The sequence below is a fragment of the Camelus bactrianus genome, chromosome 22 (assembly GCF_048773025.1).
Source record: "Camelus bactrianus isolate YW-2024 breed Bactrian camel chromosome 22, ASM4877302v1, whole genome shotgun sequence".
NCBI classification, from domain to species: domain Eukaryota; kingdom Metazoa; phylum Chordata; class Mammalia; order Artiodactyla; family Camelidae; genus Camelus; species Camelus bactrianus.
In genome coordinates this window covers 22,795,387-22,823,073 of record NC_133560.1, presented here as the reverse complement: position 1 = coordinate 22,823,073, position 27,687 = coordinate 22,795,387, and the positions used below count along the sequence as shown (strand labels likewise).

General features: G+C 46.7%; 2 protein-coding genes across 2 annotated transcripts; one reads left to right on the top strand and one right to left on the bottom strand.

The window, feature by feature from the left end:
• The first annotated feature begins 715 nt into the window (after window positions 1–715).
• Window positions 716–1,738, top strand: LOC105074567 (olfactory receptor 7C2-like). Its single transcript, XM_045522011.2, has one exon. The coding sequence runs from the start codon at window positions 776–778 to the stop codon at window positions 1,736–1,738; it is 963 nt and encodes a 320-aa protein (XP_045377967.1). The 5' UTR covers window positions 716–775.
• A 1,488-nt stretch (window positions 1,739–3,226) lies between these two features.
• On the bottom strand, window positions 3,227–21,820 carry SLC1A6 (solute carrier family 1 member 6). Its single transcript, XM_074350028.1, has 10 exons — window positions 21,496–21,820; window positions 17,777–17,988; window positions 16,950–17,087; window positions 15,239–15,443; window positions 14,354–14,396; window positions 13,477–13,820; window positions 10,407–10,640; window positions 9,092–9,286; window positions 4,328–4,462; window positions 3,227–3,562 (listed from the first exon to the last, which is right to left on the bottom strand). Exons 2-10 carry the CDS (start codon window positions 17,979–17,981, stop codon window positions 3,367–3,369), a joined length of 1,695 nt encoding a protein of 564 aa, XP_074206129.1. The 5' UTR covers window positions 17,982–17,988; window positions 21,496–21,820; the 3' UTR covers window positions 3,227–3,366.
• Window positions 21,821–27,687: the final 5,867 nt, after the last annotated feature.

Here is a 27,687-nt window from a genome sequence, read left to right as displayed (position 1 = left end):
ATATGCAATTTTTGGTAAGTTGATTATACTTCAACAAAGCTAAAAAAAAGATGAATGTATGTGAAGGAAAACTCGGTATTTAGAAACACTAGGATGCTATCTTTAGAAATTCAATTTTGACTGAATTTATATAGGGACATTGATGATATAAATGAAATGTTAATGATGATTAATAATAATATTGGGGTTTTTTAGCAGAAGATTCACCCAAAGTCCAGAGGTTTAAGATATAGCAATAACAGAAAGGCAGCATGATGAAAGAACCTCTTAATGATTGGGAGATCTGCCTAGAGTTAGGGAATTCCTCATTCCCACAAGCACTGAACAGAAATTACAAGAGCAATTATCCAGGATGCTGGGAAAGGGATGATTGCTTAGGGATGCAGGCAAGCACTACAGCAGTGCTCCTCAAACGTGTGTGTGTGTGAGAGAGAGAGAGAATTCACAGGTGGGCTTATTAAACCACAGGGTGCTTGCTTCACGCCCAGAGTATTTGACTCAGTAGGTCAGATGAGCCTAAAGATGTTCATTTCTAGCAGATTCCCAGGGGATGCTGATGGTGCTGGTCAGGGACCACAATCTGAGAACTACTGAATTTAGAGAAAATGTTTCCAGACAGCAACAATAACCACAATTTGTCATCCAAGAAAGCCAAAATATACGACTCATGAAGTCCCTGGGCTTGGATTCAGGATATTTCTGTCACTGGGGAATACTTACTTGGAGTGAATTTTGTATTGCTTTTTCCCTCTTTCTGGGCAAACCCAGCAGCCTTATGGAAAGCAGAAACCAAACAGGAATCAGAAACTTTCTCCTCCTGGGATTCACAGAGGAGCCAGACCTGCAGCCTCTCCTCTTTGGGCTGTTTCTGTCCATGTACCTGATCACGTTAACTGGGAACCTGCTCATCATCTTGGCCATCATCTCAGACTCCCACCTCCACACTCCGATGTACTTCTTTCTCTCCAACCTGTCCTTTGCTGACGTTTGTTTCACTTCCACCACCATCCCAAAGATGCTGGTGAATATACAGACCCAGAGCAAAGTTATCACCTATGCAGGCTGCCTCAGCCAGACATATTTTTTCATTGTGTTTGGATGTCTGGACAATTTATTCCTGACTGTGATGGCCTATGACCGCTTCGTGGCCATCTGTCATCCCCTGCACTACATGGTCATCATGAACCCCCAGCTCTGTAGGCTGCTGGCTCTGGGGTCCTGGTGCCTCAGCATCATGGTCTCCCTGCTTGATACCTTGACCCTTTTGAGGCTGTCTTTCTGCAGAAGCATGAATATCCCACACTTTTTTTGTGATCTTCCTGAAGTCCTGAAGCTCGCCTGTTCGGACACCCTCATCAGTAACATAGTGGAGTATTTTGTGACTGTTGTCATAGGTGTTCTTCCCCTCTCTGGGATCCTGTTTTCTTATTCTCTGATTTTCTCCTCTATCCTGAGAATTTCATCAGCCAGGGGCAAGTACAAAGCCTTTTCCACCTGTGGGTCTCACCTCTCGGTGGTTTCCTTGTTCTATGGCACAGGCCTTGGGGTCTACCTCAGTTCTGCAGCCACTTCATCTCCTAGGACAAGGCTGGTGGCCTCGGCAATGTACACCATGGTCACTCCCATGCTGAACCCCTTCATCTACAGTCTGAGGAACAGGGACATGAAGGGGGCCCTGGGGAGGCTCCTCAACAGGGCAGCTCCTCTCAGTGCTGGGACCTTTGCAGGACTCTCATGAGTAACTAGGTGCACAATACTGAGGACCATTTCCTTCATTTAATATTTTTATCTTTCCTAATATTCATGTTTTTAAAGCATAACTTTCCTTGGGTCTTCACTGCCCTCTCTATTTTCCTTCAAGTTATATCTTGAGTTCCCTTTTCCACTTTGTAATCAGTCATTTTAATGTCATGAATAGAACCTGGTATTTTCTCAGTTGTCTTCAGGAATGACACAAATTTCTTAAAACATGAGGTGAATCATGCCTGAATTTACCTCCCTTCTTTGGGAGAGGTGGATGCTCAAGTGAAGCCTAATATGATTTAGAAAAAGTTAATGTCATGTTTCCTGAACAAAAGAGTCATGAAGTTGAGTTATACACATGGCAACTAGAATCATGTTACTCTCTGTTCACTTAACTTGTGTTTTCCCCAGACCTTTAGCAAGGTCTCATATAATGTCCCACCTGGTTCATTAGGCTGCAAGAAAATAATGCTAAGAGGCCAAGGTCCACCCTTATATAGTAAGGAGACAGAGCCCCCTGAGGCCAGCACGGGGATGTCCAAGTCAATTGGTCTAAAACGTCAAAAGCTGGTGCTACAAGTCCCAAATACTCACCCCCATGGGAGCTACTTGCTCTATTTCCAGTTATCAGGTGTTTGAAGCAAAGGGTTCACACAGAGAATAAGGGGTGCTCAAAGCCTGCACAACCCAAAGAAAGGACTGGCCCTAGACAGCCTCCTGAAAGACGATCTCTGAGCCCCTGGACTATCCTGCCAGAAAAAAAGTCTTTCTGTTTACCTAGGGCCTTAAGCCAAGCCAGGTGGCCTATGCTGACAGTGTAGCTGATGGTGAATACCTGCTTTTGTTCACCTGGGGCCCTGGGCAGTGCTGTATTAGTTTGACCTCTGAGGGAAGTAAAGAATGAGTCATGCAGGTCAGAGGGTACCCAACGCCTATGTGACAGACCTTGATGAAAACTCTGGGCACCAAGGCTCAGGTGGGCTCCCCTGGTTGGCTTCATACGTGTTGTGACCCATCGTTGCTGGGAGAATTAAGTACTGTCCATGCAGTTCCACTGGGAGAGCAGAGTTGGGAGCTCACACCTGGTCTCTCTTGGCCCCTGTCCCAGTCACTTTTTGCCTCTGCTGATTTTAATCTGTGTCATTTCACTGCAATAAACCATAAATGTGAGCATCACAGCTTTTTCGAGTTCTGTGAGTTCTTGTATCATATCATCGAGCCTGAAGGTGATCTTGGGGACCCCCGACACAGAGGCCATGGATATGGTTTTATTATGAGAAACAGTGGTTTTCCTTTACCTTCTACAGTTCCACCAGTCCTTGAGAAATTGAGGAACGTGAGCTGATCCCTCACCTTGTTGAACCTGAAGCTTCCCTTACCCCCAATCCCAGGGAAAACATTTCCTCCCCTGCCTTGCTCACAGCCCTCCCACAAATTCTCAGCATATGCTCAGAGAGAAACAAACACCTTAGACATTTTTCAGTCCTGCTCCTTTATGTCATTTTTCCCCAAACACGCTGGAAAGATGTGTGTTCATTGCACAGTCACTCAGGAAGTGGGTCTTCCCCAGGAACACCTCCCCGGGCCCCTTTGCTTCCCTCTGGACGGCAGAGCTGGGGGCCCTCACATGGCACTCTCGTTGCCTCCTCGTCCCCTGGACGCCCCCTTCTCTTGCGCCATGAGCGACTTGTAGGGCTTCCCCAGGCTGGGGAGGGTGAGCTCAGCCTCCTGCAGCTCCAGCTCCCGCTGTGACAAATGCTCAATGACAGCTGCTCCGATAGAGTCCCCCAGCACATTGGTCATCGTGCGAAGTCGGTCACTGGGGAGGGAAGGGGAAGAGAGAAGCTGCCTTTAGTCAAAGTTTGAGGAACTCCGCAGAGAAGAGGGTGAAGCAGCGGGGGACTACTTGTGCCTGGGAGTTGGGGCTCACATTTCAGTTCAATCCACAACCGCATAAACCCAAACAGGTCCCTCCCTCTCTTTGTCCTCCATTTCCCCTCCTAACTAATGCTGGTTGGACCAACCTCTGACATGCTCAAGTTTGACTTTAGCAATGCAATTCTTTTAAAAAAATGTAATCATCTGATACAGAAAATTAGGGGTCATGAGCTGAACAGTACATTGGATGAGGAAGGAAACCACTGTGAGTAAATAAGCCCAGGAGACCATCTGAATGGGAGTCAGATCCAGCTGACAGTTCCCATGTTGGGACAAAAGTCCAGACTTTTATATGTAAAAAAAAAGTATATGTTTTTAAAAGTTGAGAATTTTTTAAAAACTTTTGCAAGCCACGCTGCCTCCATGGATCATCTTTTTCTGACTTCTATATAAAACGGGTGTAACAGGCATTTTCTGGATGATGGGTAAAGCCCTCATGGCTTATCTCCTCCCTGCCCTGCTTCCCAAGGTTAACTATGGAATTTGGGATCCAAAGGCAATGGCTTGTAGTATTTTCCAAGGCCTCATTTTCACTCTAAAATTCTAGAAGTCTGTCCTTGCTGGAATGAGAGACCGTGGGTAGTGAGTCTCGCAGGGAAAGCAGAGGGTTCAAGGAGACATAGCACCAGAGTCTGCAGGCACTCACAGGAACCAGTCCACAGCTATGATGAGCGTGATGTCTTCAGTGGGCAGGCCGACCGAGGTGAGCACAATGACCATGGTGACCAGACCTGCCTGGGGGATGCCAGCAGCCCCAACACTGGCTGCTGTAGCCGTGATACTGCACATGGAGAGAGAACACAGGGAGGCAGAAGGAGGGAAGGGAGAGATGAGGCAGTGTAAGAAGGGACACAACAGAAGGGAAGGAGTCAGTTCCCCAGGAAACCTTAAATCAAATTCCCCCAAATAGAAAGCAAATCCAGAGTGTTTTTCATTGAATGCCAATACAAATAGGTCCCCTCGACCTTGGTTGGGATCTGGTTGGACCATCCACCCAATGATGGATGTTTGTAGGTTCAAACAACTAATATTGCAGGTGCAAGAGTAGGGATTTAACCAGCTGCCTCTGGGGGCTGAAAGAGGGCAGAAGAATCAACTCAGGCAGCAATTGTGAAACAGGAGCTTGAGTTTCCTGTGTATGCATAGACTAGAAGTAGGCAGATCAGTATAGACAGGTCCAGTCGCCAGGAATGGAACTCTGGAAGGTGGGCCAAGTTTAGAGTTTAAAGAAAAAAACTGTCTATAGTGTTGAGTAAATTTTTAAAAAATTATACATTTACATATATATGGTTTGGGAAAACTAAAGGTAAGACACATAGCAAACAAAAAAGATGGTGGTCCACCATTAAGTAGAGGGTCAGACCAGATCAAGAAGTAGGCTAGATTTTAGCTCCAGCATCAATTCAGATGCCAAGCAGGTGTGCTAAGAAAAATTATAAAACCACTGAGCTTGCCAGGAAAGGTGTTGGGCCCTGAGGTTGAAGCCCCTCTTCCTGGTGACCTCTGAAGCCCCTTCCCAAATTCTATAATCATGAACATTGGAGCTACTCAGGATGCTTAACCCAGATGATGTCTATATCAGAACAGTGATTGAGCAAACACTTGGGTTGGTGAACAGAGAATGGACTTTGGGGTCCAGCAGACTTTATTCATTAGCTATACACCCTTGGACATAAACTCAGAGCCTACACTTCTTCATCTATAGAATGAAAGACATATACCTCACTTGAGGGGTTATTATGAGCATCAAGAGAGAACAGCACTTTGAGAATGGGGTCCCAAAAATGATTATTACCATTATCCTAAGTGAGAGAGAATATCTCTTCCAAGAGCTGGCCCTGGCATAAACAGTGATCCGGGCATGCCCTTGGGAGGCAGGCATCATGCTCTCAAAGGGATGAGGTAATTCTACCTGGATCCAAGAAGCCAACTCAAACTTCTTTGGGCAAGTTTTGGATTTGGTCCAAGCTAGGAACCCCCAACCATCCAAACGCAATCTGCCACTAAATTCTGAAGCATTGCCTGATGGATCTCAAGCTGGCCATTGCCACAAAGCTCTTTCCATAGACTCTCAGGAAAAAACTAGAAGTAATGCTCAGTTCCCTGGTCCATTTAAGAACACCCCTCAAAATCTCCAATCCTTACCCTTTTTGATGACTTCCCTACTCCCAAAGATGTCAAAGCTTCCCATGAAAAGTGCCCACTGCAATGTCTGGGACCCTAACTTAGACAGACAAGCAAATAAAAATGTGTTCCTTTGAAATTATTTTCTATCATCTTCACTGCATCCTTGGTTTCCCCTAGAAAAGGCTTCCTATATCCCAACCAAAGACTGTTTGAAGGAGGACCCAGTGGCAACCTCTGGGGGTCTAGGCACTGGTATTAGCCATAGGGTCCAGATGTAAGCGGTATCCCTGAACATCCCCTAAGACATTGAGACCCAAGTTCAGAGTGTTTTCCTTATTTACAAGGTGGTCTCTCAGAACCCCTATAAAAAGAGAGAGCACTCTATCCTGCTGGGGACCCTAGTTATAAGTATTTCCAACCAAGCCAGCTTTGTACTATGCTATGTGATGTTGTGGTACCTGCTTTCATCCACAATCCCTACGTAGCCAAGAGGGGCATATAGCTGTCAGGGAGGGTGGGATGCTCCACTAAAGAGCATGGGCGCTGGAGTCCAGCTTCCCTGAGATCATTACCATTCTAGGTATAAAGTCTTTATTTTTATAATATGTGAGAGACATCAGCATGGCTTCACATGCTACAGAGAAACGTCAAGTAGAGGCAATGGAGTTGAAAATACAAATAAGCAATAGAATGGGGGACAGAGTGAGAAGATAGGAGGAACGAGATTTGGGGGTGGCAGAGGAATGAGTTTTGAACAGAGTTTAAACTGAGATTAGGGGGAAGGAAGCATGGATGGATGTATATACCACAATACATTAGAGTTGTGGGAGCAGAAAGTTGGGTCCATTCACACCCAGTAACCTCGATGATCCCCCCTGAGGTAGAAGGCAACATGATTATCACTACCATCACTATCATCACCACCATCACCACCATAATCAACATCATCATCACCATCACTGTCATCATCATCCTCATCACCATCATTTGTGTGGCTTTTTCCTTCATTGGATTGGATCTTCCCTGGGTTCAGGAACCATGTCTTATTTTTTTCTTCTTCACCCCTCAGTCTCCTCACAGAACTTGCCCTTTAGAAAGCATTCAACACTTTTTAAAAAATATCTGCTGTTAGGTTGGAACTTTTGGCACTGGGGGCTTCCTGAGCTTGCCCCCGCCATCTTTCCAGACCCATGTCCTTCTACTCCCCTACATTCCTTCTAAACCCCAGCCTTAATGAGCCCCCTAGTGGTTCTCCAACTTAACTGTGCATCAGAATCACTTAGAAGGTTAGTTAAAATACAGACAGCTGGGCTCTATCCCAGAATTTCTGCTTCATTAGGACTGCAGTGAGGTCTAAGAATTTACATTTTCTAGCGGGTTCCCAGAGGCTGCTGCTGCTGGTCTACTTTGAGATCCACTGCTCTCAAATATCATGATTCCCTTTACCCATGTCCCTCCTTTCCACCTGGCCAGGTCCTATCCCTCCTTCCACATTCAGTTCTGGTGTTACCTGTCTATGAGGGCTTCACTCACTGCCTCCTCTCCAAGACTGGGTCAGGTGTCTCCTCCCACAGCACATGGCTTCCCCAACACAGCACTTAGCAGACCACGTGGGAATGTTTAGTTTATTTGTGGTCCCTCTTATAGACTGGGGACTCCTTCCAAGCAGGGTTCATGCCTCTCACCTCTTTAGGTCCTCCAAGTGCCAAGCACAATGCCTGGCATGTAGATACCAAATGAATATTTGGGCAAGGAGGGAACCAACAAAGGCAAACCCACACCCACAAAATTACTGCAAATCTTTCCAAGTTTGTTTTTCCTAAGGATATGGAGACAATCTAATAAACTGGCCCCTGGGTCTCTCTCAGCGCAGGAGTCACACTGAATCTCTTTTTCTTTCAAAAAATTCCTGCACAAGATTAGAGCATTGGAGAGTTGTGTCCAGCACATCCCAGTCAGCCTTTGTTGGGAGTCCGTGCAGAGTCCTTACTACCAGGAGCCCAAGCCATGAGGAAAACCCTCAATGAAGCCTTCCCCAAATCCAGAATTGTCTGTGTCATCTGATTTCCAAACAGACCTAATACAGGACCGTGAGTGTATTGCTCACAGCTATATTCCCAGATCCTGGGCATACTACTACAATAAATATTTTCTGGCTGATTGGACATGAGGCTAGCCTCCAATACCCAGTATTTATGAGACCTGTTTCAGGGGCCACGGGGAATAGAGAACCACAGCCCCATGAACTCCAAGTGCTTCATGCCCACATGAAGACATCAAGAGGTTGCTGATTGTGGGACAGAAGAAGGTAGAGTCTGTTGACTCACACTCTCCACCTGGGCAGGAGAATCTCACACCATTGCCCAGAGGTACCCCTGCTTCCCAGCCCAGCTCCTTAAATGCATGCTCCTTCCTCCCACTCCCCATCCATCCCTCCTCCCATCCTGCGCTCTGCAGTTAACAACACTGGTTCAAGAACCCACCACTTCCTATTATGTGATCTTGGGCAAGTAACTTAACCTGCCTCAACTTCCATTTCTTACCCTCTAAAACAATAATGATAATTCTATCCACCTCATGGGGTCTTAAGAGGATCAAACTAATGGGCACAGAGGCACTTTGCACAAGACTGTTTACAGAGCCTTCAATAAATTCACTCCTTCAACTCATATTTATTGAGCATTTACCATGTGCTAAACACCTAAAACAAATTCCCATAGGAAAAAAAAAATCCTGCTCAAAATGGAGCTTACATTCTAGTGGCGGGGGGAAGGAGCAAGCAATAAGCAAGATGAATAAGTAAAATATATACTAAGGCACATGGTTCTAAGGGGAAATGTTTCAGCCCAAGAAAGTCCAGACATGCAGTTTTAAATAGGATATTCAGGGAATGCGTCCCTGAAAGGGGGACACTGGAGCAAAGAGCTGAAGGAGATGATAATCTTTGCTGTTATTTTTAGAATGACTAAATTGAAACTGCTGGGTGATGGGGCCCAGTATCCATATTTATAACAAGAATCTCAGTTATTAGGATGCACCAGCCATACTTTGGAAAACGCTGGACCAAAGGATCTATCACAATAGCATGTGAAAGAAGAACTGACCTGAACATCAGCCTCAGGTTGCAAAGTCTCACCTTTAACCTCTTCCAGTACGGGTGACTAGACCCTTCCCACATACCCTCTCCAACATCTTTACCTCCAGCCGTAGCTCCCTCCTCCTCGGCCAAGCTGATGGCTTCTTCGGTCCCACCTGTGGCAGGAAACACCCAAGGGCTGCTCACCTGATGGTTGTGATCTGGCCCAGGTTGAGCTCGTAGTTGTTGACTTGGGCAATGAAGATAGCGGCCAGGGCCTCATAAAGGGCAGTGCCGTCCATGTTGACGGTGGCCCCCACGGGCAGCACGAACCTCGTGATGCGGCGGTCCACGCCCAGGCCCTCTTCCAGACAGCGGAAGGTGATGGGCAGTGTCGCAGAGCTGGGGGAGAGAGCCCCAGGGGCTGAGCACACGGGGTGGCAATGGGCCAAGGGAAGGCCACCCCATGAGAACACTGGGAGACATGGTGGGGGCTAGTGGAAGGGGAAGATGGCAGGCATATGACATTTCAGAAGCTGGTAGCCGTGCATGGGGGAGAGGGACTCCTGACACAGAAAGCACACAGCAATGCGGTCCCCAAGGCTGAAGGTCTTTTGACCCACTTAAATTCAATAGTTTAAGCCTACTCACTAGACATTGGTTCATGCCACTGCTCTAACTATTCACTCCCAGAACGGATACTAAGGGTCTTATGAGCTCCCACACATCAGGGCTAAGAGAGGGTGTTACAGAAGACCCCTATTCCCCACTTTCCATGTTCACTCAGGGAGTGACCTCAGTTACACTAAACTTCTAGGTCTCTCTCCCCACCTGGGATCAACTGGTCTATAAAACATGGGTTCTGTCTGGTCAGCTTCATGTCATCCAGTGAGAAGCCTGGACCCACAAAGAGGATCCTTTGGTGTCCACATCTGTGGCAACAACTTGAGTTGAATTCTGGGATACAATGGCACCAATCCTACTTGGCCACAGATCAAAAGGCACATTTCCCAATCAGTGTTTTGTAAGCAATAAAAAATGATATTTTTCTTCCATCTGGTTGGCTCTAGTAATATTTCTCACATCATTCTGAATTTGGATGATGGGGCAAAGGGGAGCTCTTTATTAACCCACTGAATCGAAAAAAAAAAAAAAAAAGGAAGAAGCCAAGAGAGTTCCCAGAGGTCATCTCAAGGGGAAATGAGACCCTCTGAGCTAGAAAATGACTAAGAACATGGGGCATGTTGGAAACTTTGTCCTAACCCCAAAATTGGCAGTTGGTTCTCCCTCCACGTTAAATGGAGAAACTAGAAAACAGAGAACAAAGAGTCAGGAGACCCAGCCCAGGACAAAGATTTGTGCCTAGATGTTGAGCAAGTGGAGACTTCCAAGAGCCCCTGACATTCCCATACAGCCCAGATGAGGTTCTGTAGTGGCAGGAAGGGCGGGACTCCTGGGAGAGCCTGAGAAAGACAAAGAATGAACCTAGGAAGGGTACCAGTGGTGGGGGACAAGGCCGTACCTGGAAGACGTGCCCATGGCAGTGATGAGGGCCTGCAGTATGCCCCCAATGAAGGGGAAAGGATTCCGATGGGTGATGAGGAAGTAGATGAGGGGCAGGATGCCACCGGCATGAAGGAACAAACCCACGATGACGGTCAAGGTGTACATGCCCAGCTGACCCCCCAGGACAGCCATGTCTTCCATCTCTAGGATCTTGCCAGCAATCAGGAACAGGATGCCCACAGGTGCATACCTGGGCCAAGCCAGACACCTGTCAGGCCTTCCTCATGACCTCCCCTACAAGCCTGGAACTAGCATCCCCAAGGCTCCCCCCACATAGACCCTGGAGCAAGGCAACTCCCCAACCATACAGTATTCTACTCCACTCCAACCTTCCCCACACAATAATAAATGGGGCTAGATCCCACAAACACATCCCAGCTTCTCTTCCTGCTTACCCACAGCCCACCCTCAGAGAGCAGAAAAGTTCCTACAGCTCCAAGACATACACTCTTATAAGGTCCCCCTTCACCCACTCCCCCATTCAAGTCTCCCCAAATAATCACTGTCTTCAGCATTCCTTCCCTAGACATTGCACAGACACTCCCTATCTCTGGGCTTCTCACTTCCCTTATTCTCTGCTCCCAATTCTTTACTCTACATTTGTGACCTGTGTGCCCCTATTTACTCTTTCCTGTAACTGTATATTCTCACTCATTCGCCAGCCCCAAGTTACTTCACCTGGATTTCCCACAGACATCTCCAACAGCCTGCTTTCCCAAACTATCTATTTATTTATTTATTTATCTAGTATTTATTTATTTATTTATCAAGTATTTATTGAGCACCCATTATGTTCCAGTCACGTGGTCCCTGCCCTCATGGTGCTTACATTCTAACAGAGAAGATATGCAATACACAGAGAAATACATAATTAAAAACTTCAAGTGGCGATAACTGCAAAAGAGAGTCATTGAGTGGGGCTGCTTAAGAATGAGTGGTCAGGGAGGGCTTCTCTGAAGAGATGACATTTAAGCTGAGGCCTGAATTATGACAAGGAACCATGTATATCTGAGGGGGGAGTATTGTGGGCACTGTGCAAAGACCTTGAGATAAACATGAGCTAGGAGTATTGGAGGAGCAGAGAGAAAAACCAGTGTGGCTAGGGCAGTGAGTGAAAAGTGACAGTAGAGAAGACAGAAGAAGTAAATTCATCAGGGGCTCGCTTGTTTTCCCCACAAACCAGCCCATTGCTTAGTTTTGTGAGTTTCTGCCAGCAGTGCCATAATTCACCCGTCACCAGGCTTCATTTCTTATTTCTCTCTTTAGAAATTGAAGTCTACACCTGGTGGTGTCATGGGGGTGTGTTGGAAGAGGTAGGGATCACATGGGAAACTGGTGCAATAGCTTGGGTCAGAAACGATGAAATCCAACCTAAGGTTGTGGCAGTGAGGATACAGGGGACTCCGCCAGCCGCGCCTGTGTTTCCCACGCTGGGCTCGGGGTTGCCCCTGGTGGGTGGCTGCTGAGTTGTCTTCAGCACTAGAACTACCTCTATGAATACTCTGCAAACTCCTTTCCCAACTCCCTCACCTCCATCCTTCCCTTTCATCTTCTGCAAAATTCCTCAATTCTGATCAATTGCACATGACATCTTCCTCCTAGTCTCAGCTACCTGGCACATAAGGCTAATTTCCCAAACATGCCAATGATAAGACTATAAACTCATGGTTCCCAGTTCAGTTGAGCTTTCAATACTTCTCTTCAATCTTCTTGCTTATCCTTAATAAGCTTCCCCTCCCAATTCCCTCAGCTGCTTTTCCAAGCTCTCAGTGTAGCCTCTAGCACCCTGTGCAACTTTCAAATTATTTGGGATGATGTACATTCTTCCCCAGTTTGGGACCAAACAGCCTTGTTAACATCTTCTACCACGACTCCCACCTTATCCTACACTCCCACCTTCTTCAACTCCTCGATGTTCTCCAAACAACTCAGGTTCTTTCAAGCTTTGCATGTTCTACCCCCTCTGCTTGAAGTGCCTCTTCCTTTCTCCCGTCTTCTTGGATTCCTACTCACCTTTTAAAGCCCAACTCAGACGTGGAATTCTCCATGACTTCCTCCCCCCCTTCCCAGGTAGAGCTCACTGCATATCCCTCACTGGCTGCTTACTTCCCTATAATTTTTTAATGTCTCTTGACTACAGAACCTTCCACCTTGTATTATATTCATCTAATATGTATCTGTCTCCTCCAAGACTTTGTGAGGTCCTTGAGGACAAGGACTAAATTCAATGTATCTCTGTATTCCAGAGTTCAAAACAAAGTCAGCCTGGGAAAATATCTGCTGAGTGGGTGAAGCAGTTTAAAGAATGAGTGAATCAATCAATTATGAAATAATGAGAGAGTGGATAAATGAGTAAGAAAATAAGCAAATGAGACATGAATAATGGGTGGGTGAATGAATAAGTGTATTCAGCAAATGGGTGAATGAATGCAGGGAATATCTGACTAAGTGAATGAGAGAATAAGAAATGTAGAGATAGGTCAAAGAATCAGTCTGATACATAAATGACTTAGGAAATCAATCATTCCATCAATGCATTAACTAATGCATGGATGAGTTTGTGAATGAATTTATGAGCAAATGAATGAATTAACCAGTTCACAGAAGAATGAATAAATGAATGATAAGATGAGTGAACCAATGCATGGAAGAATGAATACAAATTAATAAATGAGTGAATGGACAATTTGGTCAATCTACAGAAGAATTTATAGATGGATAAATAATTTAGGGAGTGAATGAATAATGCATGGAAGAACAAGTATTAAATGAATAAATGAGTGAATAAATCAGATGAACAAGGGAGTCAATGAGTGAATAAATCACCGCAGAAAGGTATGAATAAATGCATGAGCAAATGAGTGAATAAATAAGTGAGTGAATTAACCAATGTATATATAAATGACTGGCCAAGTGGTCCCAACAACCACTTCAGCAGCTGCCCCACAATCTGACTTCTCAGCGCTGGCAACATCCTTCCCGTGCACCATTACCACCATCCCCTCCCATCACAACCCAGCACTCACCAGATAATGATGCCCACCAGCCTCATAATAGCCTCATTGAGGCTGTCGAAGAAGTCCCGCAGGACACGGCCCTTGTGTTTCATGCCGCCGATGACCAGCCCAAAGGCCACAGAGAAGACCACAAGACCCAGGGCGTTGATGCCATTGGCTGAGCCAGGCACAGGCACAGTCTCCTCAAAGCTCAGCACCTCCTGCAGGGAGCCCAAGGCCCGTGTGACGTTTTCCAGGAGGCTGCTTTCATTCTCCATGGAGGATGAAGAAGGCATGGAGGTGCCTGGCTCAGATCCATTATCTGTCCTCACAAGGGTCCTGGTTACCAACCTCGTGCTGTACTGCGTCTTAAACTGAAATATGGAGATATTGGCCCAAACTCAATTCAGCAGATACATCAGAATCTCCTAGAGATATTTCTTTACAATACTAATTCCTAGCTCCTACACTCTGAAGAGTCTTATTCAATTCCCTGAATGAATGATTTGACCAATGCATAGTGGATTGAGTGGATAAGTAGATAAGTGAGGGACTGAATAACTAATGAATAAGAGAAATATGTATAGATTTTGCATTTTTCACTAGCTCCCTAGGCAATGGTCAAACAGGTTTGGGGGATTGTCTCCTCAACCATCTATAATCAGAAGCCTTGGTTCCTCCCTCAGTACCATCCCCAGGCAGACCTTGGCAGAAGTCCTTCTCTCTAACCTTCCCTTGATCACCACAACAATAGGAAGCCCAGTCTTTCTTTCAGCCTCTTCCAAAAGTCCCTAGATGGTTCTCTGTCAGGTCCTTCTTCCCACCCCTCACTCCTGGACCATTCACTCAGTAGCAAGCTCCTCCAACCCTCCAAACCTCCTGATCAGACTGTGTCCTTCCCCCTGACCTGTTTGAAGCAGGCCTCCACAAGGTTGGGCGGAAACATATTTCTGCAGAGAAACATCAGATGAATGAAGGTGGTTAGACCTTGGAAGAGAATCTAGGGTGATGAGAGTAATAACAGTAGCAACAGTGATCATGGCCGCCAACATGTGAATCCCGACTCTAGCCCAGGCACTGAGCTAAGCGTCTTACCTATGTGATCTGATTTAAACACCACAATAACCCTAGAAGTGAGTGCTACTGGCGTCCCATTTTACATGCAAAGAAGCCAAAGCACAAAGAATTTATGTAGGTATCCAAAGCCACACAGCTGCTAAGGGGTGCAGATGGACCTCAAATCCAAATTCTGTCTGAGCCCTCTAGTAGGACTCTAAGCCACTTCAGGGACTTCAGTTCACACACATGTGCCAGGCATGTCTCAAAACACACACACACACACACACACACACACACACACACACACACACACACACACACACACACAGAGCTCCTGAACTTCTCCAATGCTAGGTTCCTCCAAAGTCAGTGACTAGAGTAGAACCATGGCCAGCCTTGATTCTGGCAGGCGAAATCTTGCTACTCTAAGCAAATAGTTCACCTTCCAGTGGATTTTGGGAACAGCAGGTCAACACCACCAGTCCTGAGCCCATCCCAAGATGCTGTAATTATAGCCTCCCTAGCCTAAGGGTCAAAAGATCATATCCTAGGAGTAAGCTGCTCTCAGAGGATTTGTGCAAGGCTCCAGGACAGAAAATGGCTACCAGTAAAACTAGGCTTAACTTGAGTGTCACATGTCCAGGCTGGGTCAGCCTGTCCCCTTAGTCTCCCCTTGAGTATAGGCTACTGCATGCAGGACCAGAATACCCATCAAAATTAGAAAGGACATCACCTGACCAGATCCATGAAGGCATCAGCCGTGGGGATGGTCTCGATCCGGCCCTCGCGGTGCAGCCCCTCCTTGGATCCCTTCCCAGGATGGATGATGGTGACCATGAGGATGCCAATGAAGACGGCGATGACTGTGGTCACCATGTAGTATACAGCTGCCCGCATCCCCATCCGCCCTGTTGCCTTGTTATCCAGGGACGCCATACCTGGAGGACAAGTGGTGCAGCCCCAAGCAGCCCTGTCCACAACCCACCACCCACTCTCCCATCCATTGGTCCACCCTCCCCACACCGCCACAATCATTCCACTAAGCATTCCCTCCTCCTATGCCTCAGCCCAGCACTCACATCGCCATCCTTCTATCCACATCATCATCTTCCAACCCCCAGTCTATTTTCCAAATACACCTTCTTCCACTCCATCCTTTACCCCAAACACCACACACTAACCTTCCTTCTTCTACTCCAAGCTGACATTTTCAGCCCCCACTCCAACCTCTATTGACCCTTATTTTGCACCGTAACTTCATTTGCTTTCCTCTCTTCATCCTACTACCCACCCCAAGATCACACCTCCCTCCCACCCACCTCACTATACACTGTCTGTAGTAGATACTTTTGGTGCCCTATCCAGACACCTCTTACCAGACTGATATGCCTTTCCTTCCACTGCTGAGCATGTTGGTTGCTAACAGCGCATGCTGCCAAAGTCTCTTGAATAGGAACTTACTCACAAAAGTCCCATGGGAGACCTATGACTGATTGGCACAGGGATTCAAAAGGCCAGCTCCTTTGATTCAGATGGAGGCAGGGTTGGGGAGAATGATTCTGTTGTGATGCTCATGCTCCAAAGCTCCCCATGGGATCAGGCTGAGAGGTCAGCCTTCTTCTGAACCCACATTTCTACTTAGCTTCTTTCCCTGCCCCATCCTGCTCACCTCACTTCCTCATAGGCTTCTCTTTAGAGCTATCCCTCAATAAATTGCTTGTGCAAATACCCCCATCCCAGGCTCTGCTTCTAGGAAAACACAACCCAAGAAATCATTCTGTCATGCCTTTGTCTTCATCCCCGTCCCCAAATCTGGAGACTGGCAATCGACCACCCGAATCTGGCCCACTGCCCATTTTTATAAATAAAGTCGTGTTAGAACACAGCCATGCCCATTTGTTTACGTACTAATCTGCAGCTGTTTTTGTATAACAGGAGAACTGAAGAGTTGCAACAGAGACTGCATGGCGCTTGAAGCTGAAAATGTTTTCTAGTTGGCCCTTTACAGAAAAAGTCTGCCAACCCCCGCCCAGTCCATCTGCACCTCCACCCCACCCTCCACCCACCATCCTGTCACCTTCATCGTAAACACCTTCATCCACATCGCACCCCTTGACCATCCACAGCGTGTCCCAGCTACCCTCCTGGACTGCCCCGTGCAGCCTTCCTTTCCTCGGATGGTGCTGAGCCCCTAGCAGGCTGGTACTTCACCTCCAGGGAAGAGCACAGGGAAGTTATTGAGATAAGCAGTGGGTCATGTGGGTTCTGGAAGCCGAGTCTGACAGGGATCGGGCTCTAGCCAAGGACTCAGGGCCAGGTACACACTCCACACCTGAGGGCCTGAGCTGGGGAGGTGGTCCCATGCTTGGAACAGCCTTGGCTCCAGGTTTGAGCCCGGACTCTGGGATGGGCCTTGGGGCCAACACCAGCCTGGGCTCTCTCACCTGTGACCAGGCTGGAGACGATGAGCGGCAGCACCAGCATCTGCAGCATCCGCATGAGAAGCTCTCCAGGGAAAGAGAAGTACTTGATCTGACGGTAGCTGAGCTGGTACGGGCGCAGGGCAAAGGCCAGGCTGACCCCTAGGGCCAAAATGAGGTGTCCACAGAGTTGAATTTGGTCACTGAGCCCCAAGGAGAGGCCATCCATCCCAAGAAGGGTGTGTATGGATGGCAATGAGAGAAAGAGAAATATTCCATGAGTGTGTGTGTTTGTTGGTACACTGTGGAATGTATGAATTTATGTGTGACTGTTGAAATGTGTGTAAGTTTGCGTGTAAATGTCTGCACACATCCATGTGCACATATGCGTGTATATGTGACAGTGTGTGTTCATCTGTGTATATGTACCTGTGCCTGTATATGAGGGCCCATATACATGAGGTGTACATGTTTTTCCTATGTGTGTATATAGGTGTGACTTGCATGTGTACACCACTATTTTCAAGCATGGGGGTACACGTGTACTTAAGTACATGTGTGCCACTGCGTGTGCAGAGGAATGCATGTGCTTGTATGAATGTGTAAATTCTGGAATATATATGCAAGTACGTGTATGAGTTCACGTGTTTGCACCTCTAAGTTTTGTGCATGCATAAAAATGTGTGTATGTTTGTGTGGCAGGAGTGTGTGCACCCATTTGTGCGAGTGTGTCCTAGGGCGGAGGGATGGTGAACGAGTGCAGGTGGAAATAAGTGGAGGGAGGAAATGTGGGAACTTCCCTCAAGTCCCCGCCCTCCAGGGGCAGAGCCTGCCCCTCCGACACGACTCACCGATGATCACGGCGCTGACAGTCAGCAGGATGAAGGCGTTCCGGAGCAGGAAGCGCAGCACGTGCTCGCGGGTCATGGTCTGCAGGCGCAAGCGCGTGCGCAGCGCTCTCTGCTGCAGGCTCTCCTGCAGCCGCTGCAGCCAGCCCACCCGGCCCAGCCGCTGGCCACTCTCCCGCAGAAACAGGCTGTTGCCATGGCTACTCATTGTCTATCTGCGGGAGACAGAAGGGCCCGGGCCTGGTGAGGGATGGGACAGAAGGATGTGGGTAGAGTTGGGGAAGGATGGAAGAAGCTGGTGAGGAACACAGAGAGTGTCTGGGCATGGGGAAGGGGTGATGTCGGTCTGTTGGGATGTGCCACCTGAGAACGCTGCCAAGGGTTCAAGGGTCATGTCCTGGCAGAATAGGATCTAGGTCTCTAGAATCACTCCCAGGCACCGCTAAGCAGATACAGAGAAATAGATCACAATATAATGGGGTGTCTTTTGTCATTCTCTGACTCCAGCCCCCTCCTTACTTCACTAGATCATCACAAACAACTGAGGGCTGCCCCAACTCAAAATTAACAAGCCTTTGCTGAGCACCAATTGCTTACAGAGCTTTAAAACAAGGCACTTCGGGGCTAGGCCCCCAAATTAATGTGGTTTGGTGTCTGGACTACAGGTGCTGCCAAGTGGGCTTTCCACAGGGACAAAATCAGCATGTGCCTGGCAAACAGGTCGTGCCCAATAAACGTAGCTGCTCTGTGTGAATGCCCAAGTGAGCAACAGGATGCATGGGAGTGGGGGGCCGGGGAGCGCCTTGGGATAGAAATGGTGATGATTCCTGACCACAGTGGTTCTTCAGGATCCATCTTTGAAGTACTTCTGCAAATCTTCAAATCTTCAGATCCTTCTTTGATGTGATGGATGGATGTGATGTTCAGAGTCACTCTGGGGTGCCAGGCACTGACTCCCTAACTTCAGACTTTCCTGTCTCCTCTTTGCATTCAGCCATGTCCAAGATTGCTGCACGTGTAAGGGGAACTTGGTGTCCTCCGGCAACTCTCTGAGGGATCATGGCTTCAGATACCCCTCCTCACCCCCATCTCCAGCTCTACCCCAAGCCCTGAATCCATCCAGATCAGGCTGGGAGTCTGTCAGAGTTCTCAGTTCCACCAGCAGGTAAGTCCCTAGATTTTGGTGAGATCACTATCTTCCCTGTCCTCTTCCACTCTCCCCACATCCCAGGGATGGGGCAGCTGCCTTGGCTTTCCAGACCCTGCTTCCTCCAGGTTTAAGTCCTGGTTCCCAATGTCAAACCCCAACTCCTAAGGATCTGTTACTTGAAACCACAATAGTGTCTTTCAGCTGGCTGTGAAAAATCCCAGACATGGGTCCACAGGCTACCCAGAAAATGTGAAATTTCTCCCTCCCCTCAAGGATGTATGTTCCCAGTCACCAAGCAATAGTGCGAAGCTGCCCATAGGTCCCTAGGGAGTGTTCAGCTGAGATCCAAACTAGTTACAAAAACTCCAGAGCTAGTTTTGTCTATTTCCTGTCTCTTCCTTACAAGAAATAGTATACAGTATATAGCAGAGATAAACAAGCCATAGTCCCAAGGCCAAATCCGGCCCACTGCTTGTTTTTGTAAATAAAGTTTTATTGGCATACCGCCATACTCATTCCTTACTTGTCGTCTAATGGTTATTTTTGTACTATAATGGCTGGGTTGAGTTGTTGGGACAGAGATTTTATGGGTGGCTGTACAATCCTTCTGACCCTTTACTGAAAAATTTGCAGACCCCTGGCCTAAAGGAAGAGCGTACATGAGCTCTTTATCTCAAACCCCACTCTGCCATGCAGGAACTGGTCACTTTCTCAAGGTTTTAATGGCCCGATTCACGTGATGCTTAGAACAGCACCTGGTGAGCATGAAATAGATGCCAATTGTGGTTAATAAACAGCAAGAATCCAACAGACACACGACTGAGGACAGAGGAAACTGTTGATGTGGGAGAATGTCTTCCCATCAATTTTGCTTGGTCTTGTCTGCATTACTTGCCAAGCAATACTTGACTTGAAATGGTCTTCCGAGGATCTTGGTCTCCACTTGGGCTTTTCTCAGTCTCTCTTGGACCCCCAGGGGCTTCTCCCCTCACTGTTGGTTCTCTCTTCTCTAGTATCTCCTGATCCAAGGGCTCATCTTGGTCCTGCTTCTTAGGTTTCCTGCTCAGGAAATGGCCCTTCTAGTGCCCCCAGTGCCTGCAGGGGTTCAAAGATGGGTCTCCCACCTGGTTCTCCCAACCTCCAGGCTCTTAGATGTGATGAGATGTGCCAGCCACCCTTCCCTTAGAGCCAAGGGGAAAACGGAAGGAGCGCCTATGTTCTAAAGCTGAAGCAAACTACAGTGGGCAAAGGAGGATGCTTCCCATACATTTTATCTCAATACTCTGTTGGCCTGAGGAGTGAGGGAGGGGCGGAAAAAAGAAGGAAATCACATACATCACACATCACACACACACACGCTTAAACATACAACCTCACACACCTCTTGTGGACAATGGACATACAACCGCACGCAGACACAGAACTGTTCGACATACAACCCCACACACCTTCAGAAATGCAACTCCAGGTATTATGCTAAGTGAAATCAGTCAGACAAAGGAAGACAAATACTGTATGATATCACTTCTGTGTGGCATCTAAAATTTAAGACAAACTAGTGAGTGTAATAAAAAAGAAACAGATTCACAGGTAGAGAGAACAAACGCGGTTTTCAGCGGGGAGAGGGAGGGGGAGGGGCAATGTAGGGATAGGGGACTAAGAGGTACAACACAGAATATACCCAATATTTTATAATAACTATAATGGTGTGTAATCTTTAAAATTTACAAATCACTATACTGTACACCTGTAACATAATATTGTACCTGATCTATTTCCATTTAAAAAAATGCAACTCCACTGAACAGCATCAATCATATGATTCCTAAACACACACTTGACACATTCACGCACACTATCGGACACACAACCCCACATTCATCTTCGGATACACAACCCCATATACACACCCGTTCACACCCCTGCATAACACTCCTTGTAAATTAAACTCCATACGGGCAGTGGCAGTTCTGCAATTCACATACATACACACACACACACACACACACACACACACACACAACTTGGGACACAAGACTCAAAACTTCAGACATCCAAATTCCTTCCCACATTTAAACATTCAGCCCCACACACCTCTCTGGAAAGGCAAACCTACTCATAAATTTAGTCACACACACACCCCATCACCACCGCACACAACTTCGGACTCAGCTCCCTGCAGCGGTGACCGGAGTCTCAGTCACACCCAGGTCCCTCCAGAGTTGGAGGAATGAACCCTCTAATAGAGAACAGAACAAAGCCCTGGAAAGGGACCAGGCATCCGGCAGAGATGGAGACCTGCCCACAAGCAGAGGCCACGGATAGAGGGGTAGGAAGGATGAGAAGAGGGGGAGATGGACAGGAAGACCCTGGGGTACCTAAGGCGATAGGAAACTCACCAGGGCTGCCTGGAGGTGAGAGGAGGCGACGGCTCTAAGGGGCAGCAGCTGAGACAAAGAGCAGCGGAGAGATAGGAACGTGGGCGGAGGGGGGGTGCGCCCCACCCACCTGACCCCAGCGTAGGCCAAGCCGGCCTCGGATCCCCCTGCCCCGGACCTCAGAGCCCACTCACCCGCGCCGGGAGCGGCGGCGGCGGCCTGCCCGCCCTCGGCCTGCGCGCTGCGCCCGGATGCAGGAGCCGGAGCCCCGCGAAGCGCCCGGCCCGGGCAGTGGGGACCCGCCAGAGACCGCGCGGCGCCGGCTCCGGGACTGAGAGGCGGAGGCACCCGCGCGGAGCCGGGACGCGCTGTGCCGTGGCTGGGACCCGCGCCGGCCCTGCGTTCACGTGGGCGTGGGGGCGCCGAGCGGCCGAAGCGGGGGGGCGGGATCCCCACCGGGATGCCCCCCGCCTCCCCCGCGCCCAGCCCAGGCTCCGCAGCCGCTCGGGAGAAAGGGCACCGCGTGTTTGCGGAGGGAGGGGATCCTGGGGTAGGATGGGTGGGTGGCCTCTCTGGCGTCCAGCCCCCGCCCCGCGCTCAGAGCCGCGCCTCCGAACCCCCGCCTCCCGCCGCCTCCCGAGCCCTCCCGAGGTCTAACGTCCCTGGAGGGCGCCGGGACCTGGCCCTGGCGCCGCCGGGCCCGCGCCCGCATCCTCGGCGGGCCTGAGCGGGTGGTAACAGCCACCTCGTGGGCTCCGCTGCGCCGCTTCTCCCTCTTGGGTGCACATTCTATCCTCGGCCACTCGGCCGCTGTGTGAGCTTGGGCCACCCCTTCTCCCTCTCTGAGCCTGGTTTCCCCATTTAAACAGCGGACATGACTCTGCCGACCCCACGGAAAATTAAAGCTGAGAAAATTAACGTGCGGGAGCTTGGAAATCCTCCGTGCAGCGTGAAGCACTGTGCAAATGGGAGACGAATCATTGCTATTAGTATTGTAATTAATATTATTCTCTGCTCTCTTTAGGGTACCCCGGGCAGTGTCGATTTTGCTTTTCTTCCCAAATGGCACTGAGTTGGTTGCTTCCAACATCTCCTACCGCCTCTGAAAGCTAATTGCCATTTTTAAGAGCTGAGAACAGAGCTCTGCGTGTGATAAAAAGCCGGTGCATGTTTGCTGTTATTATTGTCAAGCAGTTGTTGATGGCAACTTCCTAGTCTAGGCAGGCTCTTTTACTTATATCTACACATTCGTATACGGTAACTATCACTACCCTTGTTTCCAGATGAGGGGACAGGCTCTCAGAGAGGTTCAGTTACTTGACCAAGGTCACACAGACAGGGAGCAGCCACCCCAATTCCAACTCTTTGTACACACAGCCCCGACTCTCCTTGACACGTTGTAAAGGATAGTTGCAATGGGCGATCTGAAACTGTCCAGGGAACCTTTTGTCCTCCATTAACATTCAAATCCACTGAGTGCATCTTTTTACCCATGTATGATTTCAAAACATCATGCACTAGACATTTGAAAAATATTTGTTCCTGAATTACACAGATCATCCAAATATTAACACATTCTATTATTCAATATCAAGAAGTAACATTTGTTAACATGACCATTGATACCAGAAAAGGCTCTTACTGTTGACAGCTGTCAGTATCACAGGGTGAACAGAAGTTTTTCAAAATTCTAACTTTCACTTAAAAGCTCAAATTTTATGATTGACAACAAATACCATCAGCTCTTTTCCTTGAAGTGGCAGACCCATTTCTTTCATTTGTGTGAAAATGTCTACCAAATATCTATGTTGGAGTAACTGAGGTTTGTCTGTTTAAAAATGGCATTCCATGAAAAAAGTGGCTTGTTCAGCTTGCAATTCAAATAATCACAGAAGTGTTTTTTCCTGGAGACAGCTGTCACTGTACTCCAACATGCAGCAAAAATGCTTTAGGCATACTTCCCACTTCATCATATAGAATATTAAAAAGACATAAACTGGTACGGCCACTTGGAAGGAAGGAAGGAAGGAAAGAAGTTTGGCAGTTTCTTACAAAACTGAACATACTTTTTCTATATGGTTCAATAATTGCCCTCCATTCTTTTTGTCCAAAGGAGTTGAAGACTTACGTCTACACAAAAACCTCCACACAGGGGTTTATAGCGGCTTTATTCATAATTGCCAAAACTCGGAAACAACCAAGATGTCTTTCAGTAGGTGAATGGATAAATAAACTGTGGTGCATCCAGATAATGGAAATTTATTCAGTGATAAAAAGAAATAGTCTATCAGGCCATGAAAAGACATGAAAGAATTGTAACTGCATATTACTAAGTGAAAGGAGACAATCTGAAAAGGTTACATACTATATAGTTCCAATTATATGACACCGTGGGAAAGGCAAAACCACAGAGTCAGTAAAAAGATGAGTGGTTGGCGAGGGTTAGGGGAAAGGGAAGGATGAATGAGTGGAGCATAGAGAAGTTCTAGAGCAGCGAATCCACTCTGTATGATATTATAATGAAGGATTCATGCCATTATATGTTTTTCCAAACTTTAGAATGTACAACACTGAGAGTGAACTCTAATATAAACGGTGGACTTTGGATGATAATTAAGGGTCAGTGTAGGCTCATCAGTTGTAACAAATGTACCACTTTGTGGGGACGTTGATAGCTGGAAAGGCTGTGCATTTAGTTTACGGGAGGATGTTTATGGGAAATCTCTGTATCTTCTGCTTAATATTTCTGTGAACCTAAAACTACTCTAAAAAATTATCTCTAAAAAAAAAAAAGAACACTCCAATTAAAATCTGAAAATTAAAGACATGCACTTGAGTGGTGATTTAATCAAATGAATACTTTTTATTGCATCATCAAGGACAATGATAAAATGAAATGGGCTTCTGTTATTTTTTTAACCATTAGTGTGTGGTAGCAAAGACTTTAACAACTCCTAGTGCAGGTTGGTGTTGCTGCCTTGATTTATGCTAAGATGCTAGCAGCTGTTACTCACCATTGCTTTTGCACCATCAGTGCATAGATTAACATAGTGAAAAAAGCAAATAATACCTTAGTATTAGTGTGAAAATAGTTTTGACCATGTGGGTCTCCTGAAAGGGTCTCAGGGATACCACACCTTAGGGATCTGCAAGACCACACTTTGCAAACTGTTGTCAGATGGTGATAAGCCCTATGGGAAAAAATCATCAGGAAAAGAATACATGAAGAGTGGAGAAGGAGAAACTTTCTTTATTGGGTAAAGGTCTGTGTGTGCAGGTGATATTTGAGCAAAGACCCAAGGGAGATGAAGGAGTGAGCCATGAAGTTATCTGGGGGAACAGCAATCCAGGCAGAGGGAACACCAAATGCAAAGGCTCTGAGCAAGACGTGCCTGGGGTGTTTGACACAAAGCAAAGAGAGCAGTGTGTCCATCTTCCCACCTCCCAACATGTTCTATAGGTTATTCAAAATCTACCTGACCTCAACTAGGAAGCCTTTGGGAGGCAACTCAGAGAGCCTAGTCTGGGCCCAGGCAGAGTGTGTCCTTTCTGGATCCACATGGTCTGAGCGATTCTGCATGTATCAAGAACCCTCTACAAGCCAAGCACTGCCCAGGCACTCTACCTACACACTATTAAGGGTACAGAGTCTGGAATCAGGCTACCTGCGTTTGAATACCATTCCCCTAATAATTCACTCCATAGGCTTACAACAATTTGCCTACGTTCTCCAAGCTTCAGTTTTCCTATCTGTAAAATGAGAATGTTCAGAGCCTTTGCATTTGTAGGAACTACCTCATAGAGTTATAGTGAGGGTAAAATGAACTGGAAGATGAATAAGATCTGGAGGTCTAATGCACAGCATAGTGATTATAGGCAACAGTTCTGTATTATAAACTTCAAGGTTGCTAAGAGAATAGATCTTAAATGTTCTCACCACAAAAAAGAAGTGATAACTAGGTGATGTGATAGAGGTGTTAGCTAATGGTATGGTGGTAATCACACTGCAATATATAAATGTACCAAGTCAACATGTTGTACACCTTAATCTTACACATACGTCAATTATATCTAAATTTTTAAAATGAAGCATATGTGAAGGGCTCAATAGAAGCTAGCTGCTATGATTCTTCAGGGCTTGGATGAAGCTGAAGCAAGGGAAGCACTTACCATGGGTTCAAAATGTATGGGCGGCACTGATGCATTTACAATGTAGATATACCTCAAAATTATTGTGCTCAGTGAAAAAAAGCCAGCCACAAAAGGTCACGTATTGTATGGTTCTACTTACAGGAAATGTCCAGAACAGAAGGCAGAATAGTGGTTACCAGGGGTTGGGGGTGGGAGGAGGAGGAATGGGGGCTGATTGCCAATGGGTACGGGGTCTCCTTTAGAGATGATGAAAATGTTCTGGAACTAGAGATGATGGCTGCACAACATTGTGAATGTACCAAATGCCACTGAGTTGTACTCTTGGAAATGGTTAATTTTGAGTTATGTGAATTTTATCTCAGTTTAAGAAAAAGTAAAGGAGTGCCCCATCCCCCAAAATTCAGTATTTAAGATAAATAATATTTCAATGCAATATTTTTAAAAAAAATCAAATTTAATGCAAAAAAATCCACAATGAACAAAATATCAAAATTTCAAATAAAGACAGGATCAGAATTTCTGATTTTTCCTTGTCCTTCAGGCCTCCCTATGGCTCAGCTGGACACTCTTACTGATTTTGTCTTTAAAATTTTGATATTTTGCTCGCCATGTATTTTTGCATTAATTTTGTGTGTTTTTTTACTATTAACATTGGACTCTTATTTATCTTTTTTATAGGAGAATATCTTTGTTACTTCTGAATGGGGAAAAGATAACATAACTACATTCCCAAAGAATAATTCATAAAGGAAAAAAAATCTGACTTATTTCACTATTACAACATGACAGATACACACAGAGTCACTGTCTCATATCCCTATTCATTTCATTTTTTTAACCATTTTATTAAGGTATAAAGAGATGTCAAATGCTGAAAATATTTGATGTGTACAATTTGATGAGTTTGGGAATAAGTATACATCCGTAAAACCATCACTGCCATCAAGGCCATAAACATATCTATGACTTCTCGAAGTTACTATTCCAATAATAATATTCTGTTATTATTTACCTTAATTACAGAGGTTTTTTTGGCACTCTCAAACATTTTGCAGCCCAGGTGAGTGCCTCATTCTCCTCACCTTGGCCCCATGAGTCTCTCTCTCATTCTTTCTATAAGGGAAAGGCTACTGTTTCCCTTTTATAGATGTAAGAGAGGCTCAAAGAGGTTAGGTCATAGCCCACTTTGTTAACAAGTGATGCGGCCAGAGTTTGAGCCCACCCCAGGTCCACTCTGACCAGAGGCTCCAGCTTTGGCCCCAGCCTCAGGAGGGCAGGCCAGTCCAGATGGAGCATCCCCAGACTGTCCCAGATGGCGGCTCCAGCTGTGGGGTGGGGCCTGAGCAGGGCCTGAGCCAAGAGGAGCCTGAGATGGAGGAATTGAGGCTAGTTCCTCTGTGGGAAGCATTCCCTGTTAATTAATTAGGGCAGAGCTAGCCTGAGGCATCCCCGCAGCCCCGAGAGTCATTAAGGGAGATGGGGGTCTCATTATCAGCTGGCAGCTTCCCCATCATCCCCTGGGCCCCAGAGGGAGCAGAGGAGGGGGAAGAGGAAGGCCAGCCCCCTCCCCTACTCAGACCCCACCCTCATTACCAGAATGGCCTGATAGGCAACCAACGTGTCTGAAGCCACGAGCAGAACTGAAGGGGAAAAAAGAAGAAGGTCAGAGATGAGGGGATAAATTACCCACTTCCAAAATTCAGTCTGCATTTATATTTACATGAGATATTCAGGACAGGTAAATCCACAGAGACAGAAAGCAGATTAGTGGTTACCAGGAGCTAGAGGGAGAAGGGGATGGGGAGCAACTGCTTGATGGGTACCAGGTTTCCTTTTGGGATTAATGAATGAAAAAGTTCTGGACCTAGAGGAGGTGATGATTGCACAACATGGTGAATGTACTTAACACCACTGACTTGTGACTTTAAAATGATTACAATGGCTATGGCGGTAATCATTTTGCAATATATAAATGCATCAAATCAACACATTGTATACCTTAAACCTACATAATCTTATATGTCAGTTATATCTCAATAAAGCTGGAAAAATGGTTACTATGGTAAATCTTACACACGTAAGACACACACATTTTACAATATAAAAATTAGTCTCCTTCACCCTATGACCCAGTAATTCCACTCTTGGGCCACATGAAAAAAAATAAACCATAAAAGCTAATAGGAAAATATACATGCACCTCAATGTTCATAACAGAATTATTTATAATTACC